This window comes from Pelophylax lessonae (assembly GCF_965119305.1).
Source record: "Pelophylax lessonae genome assembly, chromosome: 3".
NCBI classification, from domain to species: domain Eukaryota; kingdom Metazoa; phylum Chordata; class Amphibia; order Anura; family Ranidae; genus Pelophylax; species Pelophylax lessonae.
Window position 1 is genome coordinate 44,031,156 of NC_138770.1, and position 17,729 is coordinate 44,048,884.

At 46.8% G+C, this 17,729-nt stretch overlaps 1 protein-coding gene across 2 annotated transcripts in view; it reads right to left on the bottom strand.

Annotated features, from left to right (window-relative positions):
- CGREF1 (cell growth regulator with EF-hand domain 1) overlaps positions 1–17,729 on the bottom strand; it is a 33,195-nt gene that overhangs the window by 13,690 nt on the left and 1,776 nt on the right. The window contains exons 1-4 of one of the 2 annotated variants that reach the window (XM_082252576.1): positions 11,175–11,238; positions 5,961–6,047; positions 1,709–1,765; positions 72–142 (exon numbers count right to left, since the gene is read on the bottom strand). In XM_082252576.1, coding sequence (XP_082108702.1) covers positions 72–142; positions 1,709–1,765; positions 5,961–6,037 — 205 coding nt within the window. In that variant the 5' untranslated portion in view covers positions 6,038–6,047; positions 11,175–11,238. Of the gene's footprint in view, positions 1–71; positions 143–1,708; positions 1,766–5,960; positions 6,048–11,174; positions 11,239–17,729 lie in introns of those variants that run through there. The other variant, XM_082252575.1, reaches the window with a different exon arrangement.

Genomic DNA, 17,729 nt, shown 5'->3' on the forward strand with positions numbered 1-17,729 from the left:
CCCCCCCCCCCCCCCCCCATTATTTTGTCTCTCCTGTGTCTTCCTGGCTGTGTTTCACCAGATACACTCACCAGTTTCTCTCTTCATGTCGGAAGTGCTTTCTTCCATCGGGTCCTCAGCTTGCAGATATCCCTGTAGAAGACTGAACAGTAGAATATGAAAATTAGAAAGTGCCCACCATCTCTTCTGTATGCCTCACGTTAGTGACAGTATTTGTGGATGATTTGTTGAATGCTGGAAGCACCCCAGATGTTTTAGGAGCTGTTTTCAGTGCATCCAGCATCCAGCAGACTGACCACAAGTACTGACAGCCATGTCATAGAGCAGTGTTCCCCAACCCCCGGGCCGCGGACCGGTACCGGTCAGTGGATCAAATGGTACCGGGCCACCCAAGGAACTTTAAATAATTTCACTGTGGCAGCCGAGCCGAGGCGCAGAGCATTGCTCCCCCCTGACCCCGCCCGTTGTGTGACAATAGCAAATGAAAATTCGCTATTGTCACACTGATCCTCCTCCTGGCCAATCAGGGAGCGGGTCCTCCCGCTTCCTGGTTGGCCGAAAGGCAAACCCCACGCCATTGGCCGAGGAGGAGGCGCTGCGGGAGGACTGAGGAGACGCGGGGAAGCCGGGGACTGAACTGAAGAGGTAAGTGCACGGACGGGTCTCGCGGGGGGAACGCTGGCGCTCTGCATTGAAAGGTGGCACGCTGGCATCTCTACATTGAAAGGGGGAAATGCTGTGGCACTCTGCATTTATTGGGGGCATTGCTGTGGCACTCTGCATTTATTGGGGGCAATGCTGTGGCACTCTGCATTTATTGGGGGCAATGCTGCGGCACTCTGCATTTATTGGGGGCAATGCTGTGGCACGCTGCATTTATTGGGGGCATTGCAGTGGCACACTGCATTTATTGGGGGCAATGCTGTGGCACGCTGCATTTATTGGAGGCATTGCTGTGGCACTCTGCATTTATTGGGGGCAATGCTGTGGCACTCTGCATTTATTGGGGGCAATGCTGTGGCACTCTGCATTTATTGGGGGCAATGCTGTGGCACTCTGCATTTATTTGGGGCAATGCTGTGGGCACTCTGAATTTATTGGGGCAATGCTGTGGGCACTCTGCATTGATTGGGGGCAATGCTGTGGGCACTCTGCATTGATTGGGTGCACGCTGGTCACTCTGCATTGACGTCCCCCCCCTGTCCCCCCAGCGGGCCACAGAATAATTATCAAACGTTGACCGGTCCACGGCGATAAAAAAGGTTGGGGAGCACTGTCATAGAGGACACTATCTCTAGAGAGGGCAATAATGAATACTGTCGTGTTACAACAAAACCCTACAACAAATGCCTTCTAATGTTTGAGATTTTTAATTGGATGACCCTCTAGGGAAGGGCATAGAAAGGCAGGTGCCTTCTAATGTCTAAAACGTCCCATAGAATTACCTTTTTTAAAATGGACCTGGATAGGCAGATGCCTTACCCAGAATATTGGGTGGGAAAACATGCTTATCCAGGATCTTCCCAGGTTATCTTCAGCCCAACCAACTGTAAAAGTTGTTGGGTGGTCTCCACCAGGTCAAATTATCAGAATAGTTGTAGTAGTGTATTATGCAATACAAAGACAATAGCAACCCCAATCCTCCCCCACAGTTTCCTCTAGTAATCCCTTTCAAACCCTAACATCATTCCCTCCCCAGGGATCTTACCTGAGCTGCTCAGCCCCAAGTGTGAATGGGTTGAGGACATTTTCTTGCACCTCCAACCTGGGGAATGACAGAAAAGTTACAAAGTAAAAGAACCTAAGAAAGTGCTAATGGGTCAGCTGAAGGCAGTGCTGTATTTTGGCCTAGGGCGGCACTTTGCAGGGGGGCAGCAAAAAAGCTGCCCCCCCCCTCCGCATGAGACTCTATTGGCCACTGGTTGCTAGAGCCGCCTCTCTCACCCCCTCTCTCTCACCCCCTCTCTCTCTCTCATTCCCCTCTCTCATTGCCCTCTCTCTCTCTCTCTCACCCCTCCTCTCTCTCCCTCTCTCTTTCTCTCTCATCCCCCCTCTCTCTCTCATCCCCCTTTCTCATCCCCCCTCTCTCTCATCCCCCCCTCTCTCTCTCTCTCTCTCTCTCTCATCCCCCCCTCTCTCTCTCATCCCCCTCTCTCTCTCGCTCTCTCTCTCACACTCTCTCTCCCCCTCTCTCTCATCCCCTCTCTCTCTTTTTGATCACCCCCTCTCTCTCTCTCTTCCCCCCTCTCTTTCATCCCCCCCCCTCTCTCTCTCCCTCACCCACCCCCCTCTCCCACCCCCTCTCACCCCCCCCTCTCGTGAGATCTCAGGGGTTCATGCTGGGACTTGTAGTCCTTCAATTTTGGAGGGAGTTACATCGGTTAAAAAAGGAATGGTCAAATTTACATAGGAGGGGGGGCGCCCAATTTTAGTCTTGCCTAGGGCAGCACAAAACAAAATACACCACTGGCTGAAGGACAGCATGGGGTGGACTGGTCTCATGTGATCAGAGAGGTATAAAGACCCTCTACGGAGTAAACACTAGTTCTGTGTTTATGTACATACTGTATGTCAGTGGTCCTCAACTCCGGTCCTCGGGACCCACTAATGGCGCTTTTCCACTGCATGGAACCGAACGGTTCGGCTCGCTTTTGTGCTTTTCCACTGCATGGTACCACATGGTACGGTGTAGGAACGGTTCGGTACGGTACGGCGGTGCTTTTCCACTGCATGGAACCGAACGGTACGGCTCTCAAAAACAGTACCACCTCAATTGTGGTTCCAACAGGTACCATACCCGGTACCATATCCCACAATCCTTTGCATGCAGTCACTACTAGCCACTGATTGGTCAGAGAATCCCACCCACCCCGTTGTTATCCCACCCACTTAACTTTAGTACTACTTTAGTGGAAAAGCAAACCGGGCCAAGCAGGGCAGAGTAGAGCCGAGCCGGTACTTGCAGTGGAAAAGTGCCATAACAGGCCAGGTTTGCAAGATAACTAAATTACATCACAGGTGATCTCATTTGCTGCTGTGATTGCAGTATTCTAGTCTGCATCTCCCCAAGGTAATACTTAAAATTTGGCCTGTTAGTGGTCCCTGAGGACTGGAGTTGAGGACCACTGCTGTATGTCACAAATGTATGTACTGTATGTCACAACTTATATGTCTATAGAACTTGACTAAGACAAATATTACTTTGATCATTGGCTTCTATAAAAAAATATTTGGGTCTGCCCTGGAAAATCCTTCTAAATAGGCTTGTGCCCAGTCTCTTTTAACACGAGTGAAAGCTCGCAACATTCATATTACCGACTACTAAGCAAACAATTGCAAAAACCTTGAGGCCACCAACAGTGTGCTGTGCATAAGGTAAGCAGGGAAAAATGGACACTATGGTACAGGAGAAGATGATGGCTATTTTGAACGTCTCCCAAAAAAGCCTTCTAACAAGGTCTGGATTCCCAGGATAGACCACCATCTCTTACCCCAAGTCAATTCCTAATTACTCATGTTATAAACTCCCACAGCTCTTGTTCTTCCAGTTGGACTCTTGTGCCCCACCCATGTAACCCTACCTTAATATTTCTCACTTTAGTTCTATAAACTCCCACAGCTTTTGCGGAACTTGTGCTCTCCTGGTTGTATCCCAAGCACTCTACCCTACGCTAACCCTTCTGCCCCTTTAGTTCTTTTCAATAAACTCCAAAAGCCCTTGTGGAACTCATGCTTTCCTGGTTAGACCCTTCATATACCCCAACTGGAACCCTCCACGTACCCCAACCACTCTACACAACCCTAATGCTTCTATAGTCTTTAGCTTTTTTCTATAAACATCCACAGGTCCTGTGGAACTCATGTTCTTTTGGTTGGACCCTGTACGTACCCCAGCTGGAACCCTCTACGTACCCCAAGCACTCTACCCTATGCTAACCCTACTCTCCCCTTCAGTTATTTTCAATAAACTCCTACGGCTCTTATGGAAATCATGTTCTCCTGGACAGCCCCCTCATGTACCCCAACTGGAACCCCCCCATACCCCAACAACTCTACACTACCCTAACCCTTCTCCCCCCTTCAGTTATTTTCTACAAACTTACACAGCTCGTACACAGCTTGTAGAACTCATGCTCGAATGGTCGGATCTTTGAAGTACCCCCAACTTGGAACCCTTCCCATACCCCAACAACTCTACACTACCCTAACCCTTCTCCCCCCTTCAGTTCTTTTCTACAAACTTACACAACTCTTGTAGAACTCATGCTCTCATGGTCGGATCTTTGAAGTACCCCCAATTGGAACCCTTCCCATACCCCAACTACTCTACTCTACCCTAACCTTTCTACTCACTTCAGTTTTTTTTATAAAATGTCCAGAGCTGTTGCAGAACTCATGCTTTCCTGATGGGACCTTCTTCATACCCAAACTGCTCTAAACTACCCTACCCTGACCCTTCTTCCCCCTTCATTTCCTTTCTATTCCATTCTATCCTCATGATTTTCCTCCAACCATAGTACCTATAAGGAATACACACTTGCAGCTTCTGTTGCTCCTTCGTCCAAGGTTGCCAACTAGTAGGTTTTTATTTCCATCCCAAATGAAGGCCTTGCTGAAAGATGATAAGGGCACCTTTCCCTTCGTATCCAATATTTGGGTCTACCAGCCCATGTGCATTACCCATGACTTCCTATAACCACTCATCTCCACCTTGGCCTCTTTTTCTACCTATTTTCCAAATGTAATCTCATATGGCCTTTACTGCTGCTCATTACCTTTGTATGATAAACTTGCTGTAACCATTTTGGCATTCTTGTATCTTTCTTCTTAAAAAAAAAACTGGAAAACCCCAGTAAAAACTGTTGTAAAAGAAGCATCTGGGTCTTTCCTGAGAAGCGCAGCATTTTCCAGATTTGCGCAGTAATCCAGTGTGAAATGTTGCCTCTGTGCAGGAGCTTCCTGTAATAAAGACCAGTCACTGTTGTTCTCTTTCCTTGAGCAGGGAGACTGGTCATGACTCCGCCCCTCCTGTAGTTTTCATGCCTGTAGCCTGTAGCCTGGGCCCCTCCCACAGCTCTGCTCTATGCACAGGCTATGCACAGCTCAGTAAAGATATCACTACTACAAAGTGGATTTATAATTAAATTAAAGTTTTTAGAAAGGAGTCACTATTGGATGATTTCTCCCCTATTCCTGTGCTGGTGACAACTGTAACAATTTATATCTGTTATCTTTGACACCAGGACAAATAGGAGCAGAATCTCCTCTGCGGTGACACAGACAGCAATACAAACCTGACAGAGGATCTAACCCTATACCACCCCGACCAAAACGACAAAAATATATTTTTGGCTTGCACTACGCAGTGTATGTCATGGCAGAAAAAAGGCATTTTCAGTACTTCACAGCAATACATGGACATTTCCCCAGTTATTATCCCTTTAAAAGTACAGAAAAATACCCAATGATCTGGCAGGAATCCAGTGAGCTCCTACCTTCTTACAGTGACACCTCCTGTCTAGGTAGTGGAGATGAGGAGAGGGGGGAGGTGTTTTGTAGTCCCATTCTGGGGTGACAACACTGTTCCTCCATAGACAAAGTCTGGTGAGTGAGCATTGTCACCTAAGGACAGGAAGTGTCACTAACAGGATCACCAGATAAAAATAAAGATAAAAAATGCTGCAAAAAAAGAAAACTAATGCAGGCACCACATTTAAGGCCGGTAAGCTGCAATGAATGCTAAGCAGTGTAGGTTTTTAGCTATGCATCCCACCAAGGTCGCGGTATTTGAGTTTAGTTTTAGCAGCTGACCGGCCAAGTCTTCCAGGTTAAATAGTGAGAATAAAGGGAAAAAGCTAAAAAAGGGTGAAGATATCATTCCTTCATGGATAAGTTAGACCTTTATACTCAGATATCTAGCATCAGCCCCGTCAGGGGTCATCAGTACTGTGGAGACTCACCTGTCCCCGGATCGAGGTGCTGCCAGGACACTACTGATAAGCAGAGGAGCCAACAGGATCAGGAGGAGAGCCATCATGGTGGAAATCCTGCAAGACAGATAGATTGAGTTATGCAGGAGATTTCTGCTCGGTGAAATAAGTCCTTATTGTACGTTAAAACCCAACCTGGACACAATAAAAAAAAAACCTTGACCCCCCCTAAAGGATTTTCTGGATTTGATCTGGTAACCTGCCCTGTAGCTTCACCCAGACACTTACCTAACCTCTGAAGGTGACTGACAGTCTTGAAGGCCGCCATACTTCTTTTGCAAAGTATATTGACTCAATAATTTAGGGAGAGAGGGTTAGGGGTACAGGATAGCCAAAAAAACAGCATCAAAGACCATGGTTACATAGTTAGTCAGGTTGAAACAAAACACAAGTCCAACACGGTCACCATGAAGGCGGCCTATAAGGTTATTCTCCACTGGTATTGGTTCCCCGCCCGCATAGCTCATTCAGACCCGTCGTATAGTGATAGACGCTTTAGGGGCTGTGGCCAATGCAGAGACGAGATCCATATTTGGTGGTCTTAAAGTGGAGTTCCATCCTATTTTGCAACTTTAGTGATTCCTGGAGTGCTCGCTATGCTGATCAACAATTGGGCATTTTCGATTTTTTTAGGGGGTCCCTTACCTTATTTTCAGGGCATTTTTGATTGTACTTCCTCCTTCTCCCCCCCTCTGTGGCCACGGCCACCTACATCACTTCCGCCTTTGCATTGCATCCTGGGAGCTGTTTGTCATCACTCCCAGGAGGCTGGAATCAGGAAGAACTCCCAGAACACTCAGGAAGAAGGACACAGCAGATTACACTGCGGCTTCAGATGCCCACTTCCAAGATGGCCGCGCCCAGACAGCATTTTTAAAAGTAAGATTTTGACTAAAATCCAATACTATACGCCTTGTAAGTATGAGAATAGCGGTTCTGTAAAGGGCGATGGATTAGTATTATAGGGGTATTTTTAGTTAAAAAAGGTATTTGAGGCCGGAACTCCGCTTTAGCTCATTTTGGATGGCTTCTGGTCTAGGGTCTACAGCCGCCTCTCAACACTTTTTCATGTACCCTTCCACAAGGACACCCGGCATGCACTTCTTCACTGCCCTCTCCCAGGCTTTTCTCTTTCCACATTTTCATTGCTGCAAAGCATGCCATTGTCAGGGCTTGGAGGAAGTCCTCTGTTGGGTTTGTAGAGGTGCATTCTGACATTCTGACTACTCTTATTCTTCATGGGAAAATGACCAGTATACTTCATGACTCTCATGCTAAGTTCCTCAAAGTGTGGAGCCCAAACCCATGGTGGTCTTATGCTATCCCCATTCTGCCCCCCAGCCAGCTTGGGTATTCCGGACCGCTCTGAAACGCCTTCTAACTCGCAGATTCCGCCCTCTCTTCCTGCTTAGGTATACACCTCTTTCCTTCCTTTCTTCTTTCTTGTCTTGACTGTTTCCCACCTCCTCCCCTTGCTTAGTTCTGCACTTCTCTCCTTCCCTTCTCATTCTGACTGTCTCCTGCCTTTTCCCTTCCCACTTTCCCTTCTCAATTCCCCCCTTTGGGGGGGGTTACTCTTTCATTTTTTTTTTCCTTCCCCTCCATTATGGGACAACGATCCCAATCCCTTTGCCTCACTAAATCCTGCGCCTCCATACCCAGTTACTCATTGTCACTTCCAACACTAGATGCCGGATGCTTCTACTTTTCGCTTTGAAACCTTTGAAAAAGTGTTTCTTTTTTTATCTTATTATTATTATTATAATACGTGATTTATATAGCGCCAACAGTTTGCGCAGTGCTTTACAATGTGAGGGAAGACAATACAGTTACAATACAGTTCAATACAGGAGGAATTAGAGGGCCCTGCTCGTTAGAGCTTACAATCTAGAAGGGAGGGTCAAGTGAAACAAAAGGCAATAACTGCGAGGGATGGGCTGATGGAGAATATGGAAGTATAGTTGTTAGCTTTGGGTAGGATAGGCTTCTCTGAAGAGGAGGGTTTTCAAGGATTGCCTAAAAGCTAATAGGGTAGGAGATAATCAACAGATTCGGGTAAGGAGTTCCATAGGGTTGGAGAGGCTCTGAAAAAGTCCTGGAGGCGAGCATGGGAGGAGGTGATAAGGGAGCTAGAGAGCAGGAGGTTTTGAGAGGAATGAAGAGAGTGATTAGGTTGGTATTTTGAGACTAGGCTAGTGATGTAGCTGGGGGCTAAGCTGTGGATGGCTTTGTAAGATGTTGTTAGTATTTTGAATTTAATTTGTTGGGTGAGCGGAAGCCAGTGGAGGGATTGACAGAGAGGAGCAGCGGACACTGAGCGATTGGTAAGGTGGATGAGTCTGGCGGCAGCATTCATGATGGATTGAAGGGGGGATAGCCTGTGTAGAGGTATGCCAATGAGAAGGGAATTCCAGTAGTCGAAGTGCGAGATGACCAGGGAGTGAACGAGGAGCTTTGTTGTGTCTTTGGTTAGAAAGGGGCGTATTTTGGAGATGTTGCGGAGGTTGAGGTGGCAAGATTTGGACAGTGATTGGATGTGGGGCTTGAAAGAGAGTTCAGAGTCCAGGGCAACACCTAGAACCTTGGCATGCTGATAGTAGTGCCATCGATATTGACAGAGAAATCAGGGGAAGGGGCACGTGGTGGAGGAAAAATTATAAGTTCGGTTTTGGATGGATTGAGTTTGAGGAAGTGGTGTGACATCCAGACTGATGTATCTGATAGTAAATTCATGAAACTTGAGGAGACTGAGGGAGAGAGCTGAGGGGTGGATAGATAGATTTGGGTATCGCCAGCGTAGAGATGGTATTGGAAGCCGTGGGAGGCTATCAGTTGACCCAGAGAGGAGGTGTAGAATGAAAATAGGAGGGGTCCAAGAACAGAGCCTTGGGGGACCCCAACAGAGAAAGGAAGAGGAGAGGAGGAAGTACAATTGTAAGTAAAGCTAAAGGTGCGGTTGAATAAGTAGGAAGATAACCAGTGAAGGGCACAGTCACAGTGACCAAAGGCATGGAGTTTTTTGAGGAGGAGAGGATGGTCAACCGTGTCGAAGGCAAAGGTCCAGGAGGAGGAGTACAGAGTAGTGTCCATTGGTTTTGGCCGTTAGTAGATCGTTTGTCAGTTTTAGGAGAGCAGTTTCTGTGGAGTGTTGAGGCCGAAATCCAGACTGAAGGGGATCAAGGAGGCTATTCTTGGCAAGGTGGTCACACAGTCGGTTGTAGACCAGACGTTCAAGGAGTTTGGATAAAAAGGGGAGCAAAGAAATAGGGCGTAGGTTGTTAAGATCGGTTTTTAAGTATGGGGCTGACTAGTGCATGTTTTAGAGAGTTGGGGAAGATGCCAGAAGAGAGGGAGAGATTGAAGATGTGGGTTAGAGAGTGTAGAATAGGGCCAAAGGGGGAAAGTAGCATTTGCGAGGGAACAGGATCCAGAGGGCAGGTGGTTAAGTGGACGTTAGCAAGTAGTTTAGTAACCTCATCTATAGTATCTTCATGTGCTTTGCTGTTTTGCTCCCCTGCATGGGACGCTTTTACTTTTTTGCTCAAGCTTGTATCTTGATATTATTTCACTCAATAAAAACTATTGTACCAGAAAAAAGACACAAGTCCATCTAGACTAGCAAATAGATCACTCTAGTTAGTAGTTACTTTTAGTATCAGCTGCCAAACACTAATGTGAATTTTTTAGGCCCTTATGGGCAGCTACCTTAAAGTATCTTCAGCATCTACCATAGACCAGGTTAGGACTTTTCAGACCTCCTGCACTGGCCAGTTGTGGACCTTTAAGCCCAGACAGGCAACTCTCTGAGCAGAACTTTTCTGCACCTTCAGCTTCCTCCCCCAGGCAAAAGGGCATGGAAGGGCAATACAACAGCTCTCTTGAGCTACACCTTCCCAGGAAGCAGCCTGGAAGTCATAGACCTCCCACAATGGCATCCTCTCTAGGCAAAGTCTGGGAGGCAATGACCTCTGGAATCACATTCTGTTCAGGCAAAGCTTGGAAGACAAGGACCTCTGGACTCACAACCTCTCCAGAAAAACCCTGGGAGGCAAGGGCCTCTGTACTCACATCCAATCCAGAAAAAAAGCCTAGGAGGCAAGGACTCCTGGATACGCATCCTGTCCATGCAAAGACTGGGGAGCAAGGACTTTTGGACTCACATCCTCTCCAGGCAAATCCTGGGATGCAAGGACCTCTGGAATCACATCATCTCCAGGCAAAGCCTAGGAGGCCAAGACCTCTGGACTCACATTCCTTCCAGACATTTCCTTTCCAGGCAAAGCCTGGGAGGCACGGACCTGTGGACTCACATCCTTTCTAAGCAAAGCCTGAGAGGCAAGAACCTCTAGACTCACATCCTCCTCAGGCAAAGCCTGGGAGGCAAAGACCTCTGAACCTACATGGCTTCCAGGCACAGCATGAGAGGCAAAGACCTCTGGACTCACATCCTCTTCAGGCAAAGCCTGGGAAGCATAGACCTGTGGACTTACATTCTCTCCAGGCAAAGCCTGGGAGGCAATACCTCTGGACTCTTATCCTCTCCAGGAAAACCCTGGAAGTATGGACCTCTGGACTCAAATTCTCTCCAGGTAAAGCCTGGGAGGCACAGACCTCTGGACTCACACTCTCTCTCCGGGCAATGCCTAGGAGGCAAGGACCTCTGGATTTGCATCCTCTCGGGGCAAGGGAATCTGGACTCAAATCAAATACAGGTAATGCCTGGGAGGCAAGGACCTCTGGACTCACATTCTGGGAGGCAAGGACCTCTGGACTCACATTCTTTCCAGGTACAGCCGTAGAGGCAAGGCCCTCTGGACTCACAGCCGTTCCAGGCAAAGCCTAGGAGGAAAGGAGCAGGACCCTCACGTAGACATCCTCTCCCGGCAATGCCTGAGATAGAAGGACCCTTCCAAAATCTTTCTCCAAATATTCATCCTCTTTCCCAGCCCACATCATGGCCAGAGGAGGATAAATATTTAAAACCCAATATATTGCATTTTCGCACATGATCTGCTGGAGGACACTACCCAGTAAGAGGCAGAAGCAACAATGTCCTTGGGCTTAGGAGAAACGTACTGAACCTAGATAACATGAACAAAGCTCAGGCTGGCTACAGCCTAGCCGCAAACACTACATTTAGCCTGGGGACAGTCCAGCATACGGCCGGGTCTCTACATAACTAACCCAGATAGAAGAGTTGCAGCGACCGTGCAGTCCTGGAACGGTGAAGTTTGTGAAGGGATTTGCTGTTACTACAAGTCAACTGAAAGAAAGGTCGTTCTTATCTCACCGCCAGCATGGAGGTTCAGGATAATCTTTGCTAGGACTGGTTCCAATTTTTATCAAACCTTCTTCAAATCATTAACACTTATTGTTCAGTTCCACCTTCCTCTGGTAAATGTTTGACTTTCTCCAAGTAAACAGAGATTTCTTCCCTAGCGAAGGTGCTGTCCAGGATCTGTGAAAAGGCGTGCCAAGGAGTGAGACTCGTAACTTACTAATCATGCATAGTCCCATAGCAGGGGCCCAACCAAGAACCTCCATGAAACACATCTAAACTGTCCTGAGAACTGACACTGATGAAGAATTGGAATACTACCAAACCAGGACCCTGCAGAACAGAACTGTCATTACTTATCTTTGTTGTAGAGTTATTACCATACCTCTCAACTGTCCCTGACTTTGAAGAACTTCCCATCTTTTGGGAACTCATTCCCTCTATCATTTCCTGGGAACCCAAACCCTGTGTCCTTTTTTGGTAACCAATCCCTCTATCCCTCTTTGTGAACCCAGTCCTACTGTGTCTTTTGGAGAACCCAATCTCTCTGACCCACCAAAGACTACAAGCACTGAACTTATTCTCTCTGGAGAACAGACGATTGAGGGGGGATATGATATCAATGTACAAATACTGTACTGGTGATGACCTAGCACAGGGGTCTGCAACCTTTAAGACAAAAAGAGCCACTTGGACCCGTTTCCGAAGGAAAAGAAAAACTGGGAGCCGCAAAACCATTGCGACATGCCCCTTACAATGTAGTGACCAGCATACATGCCCCTTACAATGTAGTGACCAGCATACATGCCCCTTACGATGTAGTGACCAGCATACATGCCCCTTACAATGTAGTGACCAGCATACATGCCCCTTACAATGTAGTGACCAGCATACATGCCCCTTACAATGTAGTGACCAGCATACATGCCCCTTACAATGTAGTGACCAGCATACATGCCCCTTACAATGTAGTGACCAGTATATATGCCCCTTACGATGTAGTGACCAGCATACATGCCCCTTACGATGTAGTGACCAGCGTACATGCCTCTTACGATGTAGTGACCAGCATACATGCCCCTTACAATGTAGTGACCAGCATACATGCCTCTTACGATGTAGTGACCAGCATACATGCCCCTTACAATGTAGTGACCAGCATACATGCCCCTTACGATGTAGTGACCAGCATACATGCCTCTTACGATGTAGTGACCAGCATACATGCCTCTTACAATGTAGTGACCAGCATACATGCCCCTTACAATGTAGTGACCAGCATACATGCCCCTTACAATGTAGTGACCAGCATACATGCCCCTTACAATGTAGTGACCAGCATACATGCCCCTTACAATGTAGTGACCAGCATACATGCCCCTTACAATGTAGTGACCAGCATACATGCCCCCTTCAATGCAGTATGTGCCCCCCCCCCCCGAGGCATCACTTCACTTACCTCACACTGGTGCCTGGCGTGCTGCTGCTGACGGGAGTCTGGACGGACGTCATCTTCTTCCTCGACTAGAGTAGACCTGCATGTGCGCCGCTGCCCTCTGATCTGACAGCGGGCGGGAAGGTGACGTCGGGACAGTGCGTGACTAACGTACGCACCGCCCCCATGCAACGTCACAGCCAGTACAGTGCCCGCCACAGTGGGGAGTGTCGGGGCGCACAGTGTGCCTCCTCCCCTCGCTAGCATCCACCCCGGAGCCACGGCAAAGGTTCAAAAGAGCCGCATGCGGCTCCGGAGCCGCGGGGTTGCCGACCCATGACCTAGCATAAGGAACAAACTTTTTAGAGAAAGGGAATATAATAAGACACGTGGCCACTCACTAAAACTAGAGGAGAAACGGTTTAACCTTAAAATACGTAAGGGGTTCTTCACTGTCAGAGCAGTAAGGATGTGGAATTCTCTTCCACAAGCAGTCGTATCAGCAGGGAGCATCGATAGTTTCAAAAAACTATTAGATGGGCACCTTAAAGACCACAACATACAGGGGTATTCAATGTACGGTTAACAGCAAACACACACACACATCATAGGTTGAACTGGATGGACTGGTGTCTTTTTTCAACCTCACAAACTATGTAACTATGTATCCTTTCTGAAACCAGTCCCTTTACCCTGTTTGTGGGCCCAATCCCTCCGTCCCTTTTTGTAAACCCAATTACAATATTCCCAAGGCACACATTCCCGAAGATGGCTGTTCAGTATTGGTGGATGCTGCAGTGGCCCCAGGCTGGAAACCGTAGACACTCAATGATTCCTCAAACTGGTCCAAAGCTTTAATACATGGGCACATGGTACATACAAAGGCAATGTTTAGGAGGCACGCAGGGCTCCTTCGTCATGGCAAGTGACCTACAGTATACCATGTGACCACGTAATAAAGCGTTGGCCCCGTTTGAGAACTCCTCGGTATGCTATTTCTCCGCATTTTTGTGAATCCAATCCCTTTACAAACCAACACTTTCCATCCTTATTGAGAACCAAGTCCCTCTGATCCCCTTCTTGTAAACCCAATCCCTTTGTTTTTTCTTGGGGGGCCCAGATACTGCCCCCTCCTCCTTGTGAATAAGGGGTTCATAGTAAAAAACGTCACACAATATACATCTACAATCAGTCACGTCACCCAGCAATGTAGATTCACATCAATCATGATGTCTGTCTACCATCAGAAAGAAAAAAATCTGCCACCCATCAACATGATGTTAATCCAACAACTGCTTGCCCACTTCTGGCAGCTCCGGCCGATGACAGTAAAGTAATTATAATAATAATAATAATAATAAAAAAGTAAAGTAAGTAAAGTAAGGGGCTGGAATATGACCAAATATGGTCAATTATATCACCTAGGAGACCCCGCTCCTTTACATGAGCTGTCATCCACCGTACCTGTCAGAAGTGGGCGAACAGTCATCCGGTTAATGTTGTTTCAGCAGACAGCATTTTATTTTCTCTCTGCAAGCTGGCGGGCATCAAACATGGTGACTGAGGAGAATTTAAATTGCTGGATGGCATGATTGACAATAGGTATACACCTTGGCGCATTCTTGGGATTTTTGTTTTTATTAAACGACTTGCCAAAACCTTGAGGGACCTTGTATAAATTTATGGGAGAAACCCCACACAATTCTTTTGTTGACTATTCTGACCCTTTGCCTACATGGCTGGAAATTCTGGACCATGTGAGTGAATAGGACCAGTGGCAATGGTTGTTATGGGCTTGACGGCATCTGTCGCATCCTTAGCAACCATTGACAGCGGTAAGCTACCATGTAAAATAACAAAGCTATTATACATGATGTTTGGCTCCCGCCAAACGCGTAACTGTTCACACGTTGATCCGAATGTCGGAACAGCAAAGGTTCAGTTTGAATTTGTGTTGGTCAGTGATTAGTCATATTGAGGGTGTAGTGTTCGATGTATTGAGAGTAAAATATTTGTATTATAATGCTCAGTGGTTGAGTGGGGGTGGCTTGTCATGTTGCAGGGGAGGCAGTTGGTCATGCTGAGATGGGGGTGCTGGGTCATGTTGTGGTGGAGGTAGTGGGTCATGTTGCGATGGGGGTGGTCTGTGATGTTGGAGGTGTAGAGTTCTATCTATAGAGTGTAATAGAATAGTATTATGATGGTGCCTGGTGGTCAGTGATGTTGGCAGTGTAGATTTCTATGTATAGAGTGTAAAAGAATTGTATTATGATGGTGTCTGGTGGTCGGTCATGTTGGGATGGGGTGATTGGTGATGTTGAGGTATAGAGTTCTATGAATAAAGTGTAATAGAATTGAATTATGATAGTGTCTGGTGGTCGGTGACGTTGGAGGTGTAGTGTTCTATGTATAGAGTGTAAAAGTATTGTATTATGATGGTGTCTAGTGGTCGTTCACGTTAGGATGGTGGCGGTTGGGGATGTTGGAGGTGGAGTGGTCTATGTACAGAGTGTAATATAATTGTTTAATGATAGTGTCTAGTGCTCGGTGATGTTGCGGTGTGGGTGGTGGGTCATATTGGGATTGGGTTGGTTGGTAATGTTGGAGTGTCGAGTTCTATGTATTAAGTGTAATAGAATTGAATTATGATAGTGTCTGGTGGTCGGTGACGTTGGAGGTGTAGTGTTCTATGTATAGAGTGTAAAAGTATTGTATTATGATGGTGTCTAGTGGTCGTTCACGTTAGGATGGGGGCGGTTGGGGATGTTTGAGGTGGAGTGGTCTATGTATAGAGTGTAAAAGTATTGTATTATGATGGTGTCTAGTGGTCGTTCACGTTAGGATGGTGGCGGTTGGGGATGTTGGAGGTGGAGTGGTCTATGTATAGAGTGTAATAGAATTGTTTAATGATAGTGTCTAGTGCTCGGTGATGTTGCGGTGTGGGTGGTGGGTCATATTGGGATTGGGTTGGTTGGTAATGTTGGAGTGTCGAGTTCTATGTATTAAGTGTAATAGAATTGAATTATGATAGTGTCTGGTGGTCGGTGATGTTGGAGGTGTAGTGTTCCATGTATAGAGTGTAAAAGAATTGTATTATGATGGTGTCTAGTGGTCGTTCATGTTAGGATGGGGGCAGTTGGTGATGTTGGAGGTGTAGTGGTCTATGTACAGAGTGTAATAGAATTGTTTTATGATGGTGTCTAGTGCTCGGTGATGTTGCGGTGTGGGTGGTGGGTCATGTTGGGATGGGGGGTGGTCGGTGATGTTGGAGTGTAGAGTTTTATGTATAAAGTGTAATAATATAGTATTATGATGGTGTCTGGTGGTCATTGATGTTGGAGGTGTAGAGCTCTATGTATAGAGTGTAATAGAATAATATTATCATAGTGTCTTTTGGTCAGTGATGTTGGCAGTGTAGAGTTCTAGGTATAGAGAATAAAAGAATTGTATTATGATGGTGTCTGGTGGTCAGTCATGTTGGGATGGGGTGGTTGGGGATGTTGAGGTATAGAGTTCTATGAATAGAGTGTACAAGATTTGTATTATGATTGTGTCTAGTGGTCAGTCATGTTAGGATAAGGGTCGTCTGTGATGTTGAGGTATAGAGTTCTATGAATAGAGTGTAAAATATTTATATTATGATGGTGTCTGGTGGTCGGTTATGTTGGATATGTAGTGTTCTATGTATAGAGTGTAAAAGAATTGCATTATGATGGTGTCTAGTGGTCGTTCATGTTAGGATGGGGGCAGTCGGTGATGTTGGAGGTTTAGTGGTCTATGTATAAAGTGTAATAGAATTGTTTTAAGATGGTGTCTAGTGCTCGGTGCACTTAAAAAGGGCTAATTCACACAGGTTCTCTGTTATGTTTGTGTTAGCTAATAATGATTTAAGTGTATTTTTAGTGAAAATATTGTCTTGATAAATTTGGGGGGGGGGGGCCTGTTACGTAGGCTATACGGGGCCCCGTGATTTCTAACAGCAGCTCTGGCTGGAGGTGTAGTGGTCTAGTGGTCGGTGATGTTGTGGTGGGGGTGGCTGGTCATGTGGTGGTGGAGGTGGTGGTGGGTCATGTTAGGATGGGGGTGGTCAGTGATGTTGGAGGTGGAGAGTTCTATGTATAAAGTGTAATATAATAGTATTATGATGGTGTCTGGTGGTCAGTGATGTTGGAGGTGTAGAGTTCTATATATAGAGTGTTAAAGAATTGTATTATGAAGGTGTCTAGTGGTCGGTCATGATAGGATGGGGTGGTCGGTTATGTTGGAGGTATAGTGGTCTATGTATAGAGTGTAATAGAATTGTATTATGATGGTGTCTGTTAGTTGATGGTGTTGGGATGGGGGTTGTGGGTCATGTTGGGACAGGGGTGGTCCTAATGTTGGAGGTGTAGTGTTCTATGTAGAGTGTAATAGAATTATAATGGTGTCTGGTGTTGGTGATGTTGGGGTGTAGAGCTCTATGTGTAGGGTGAATGGGTTCGGTATGACGTCCCAGGGTCAGGTGGTCTGTGATGTTGGGGTTTAGATGTAGGGCTCTATGTGTAGGGTATGTGGGTTCGGTATGACATCCTGGGGTCATGTGGTCGGTGATGTTGGGGTGTAGAGCTCTATGTGTAGGGTATGTGGGTTCGGTATGACATCCTGGGGTCAGGTGGTTGGTGATGTTGAGGTGTAGAGCTCTATGTGTAGGGTATATTGGTTCGGTATGACATCCTGGGGTCAGGTGGTCGGTGATGTTGGGGTGTAGAGCTCTATGTGTAGGGTGTATGGGTTTGGTATGACGTCCCGGGGTCATGTGGTCGGTGATGTTGGGGTGTAGAGCTCTATGTGTAGGGTGAATGGGTTCGGTATGACGTCCCAGGGTCAGGTGGTCTGTGATGTTGGGGTTTAGATGTAGGGCTCTATGTGTAGGGTATGTGGGTTCGGTATGACATCCCGGGGTCATGTGGTCGGTGATGTTGGGGTGTAGAGCTCTATGTGTACGGTATATGGGTTCGGTATGACATCCTGGGGTCAGGTGGTTGGT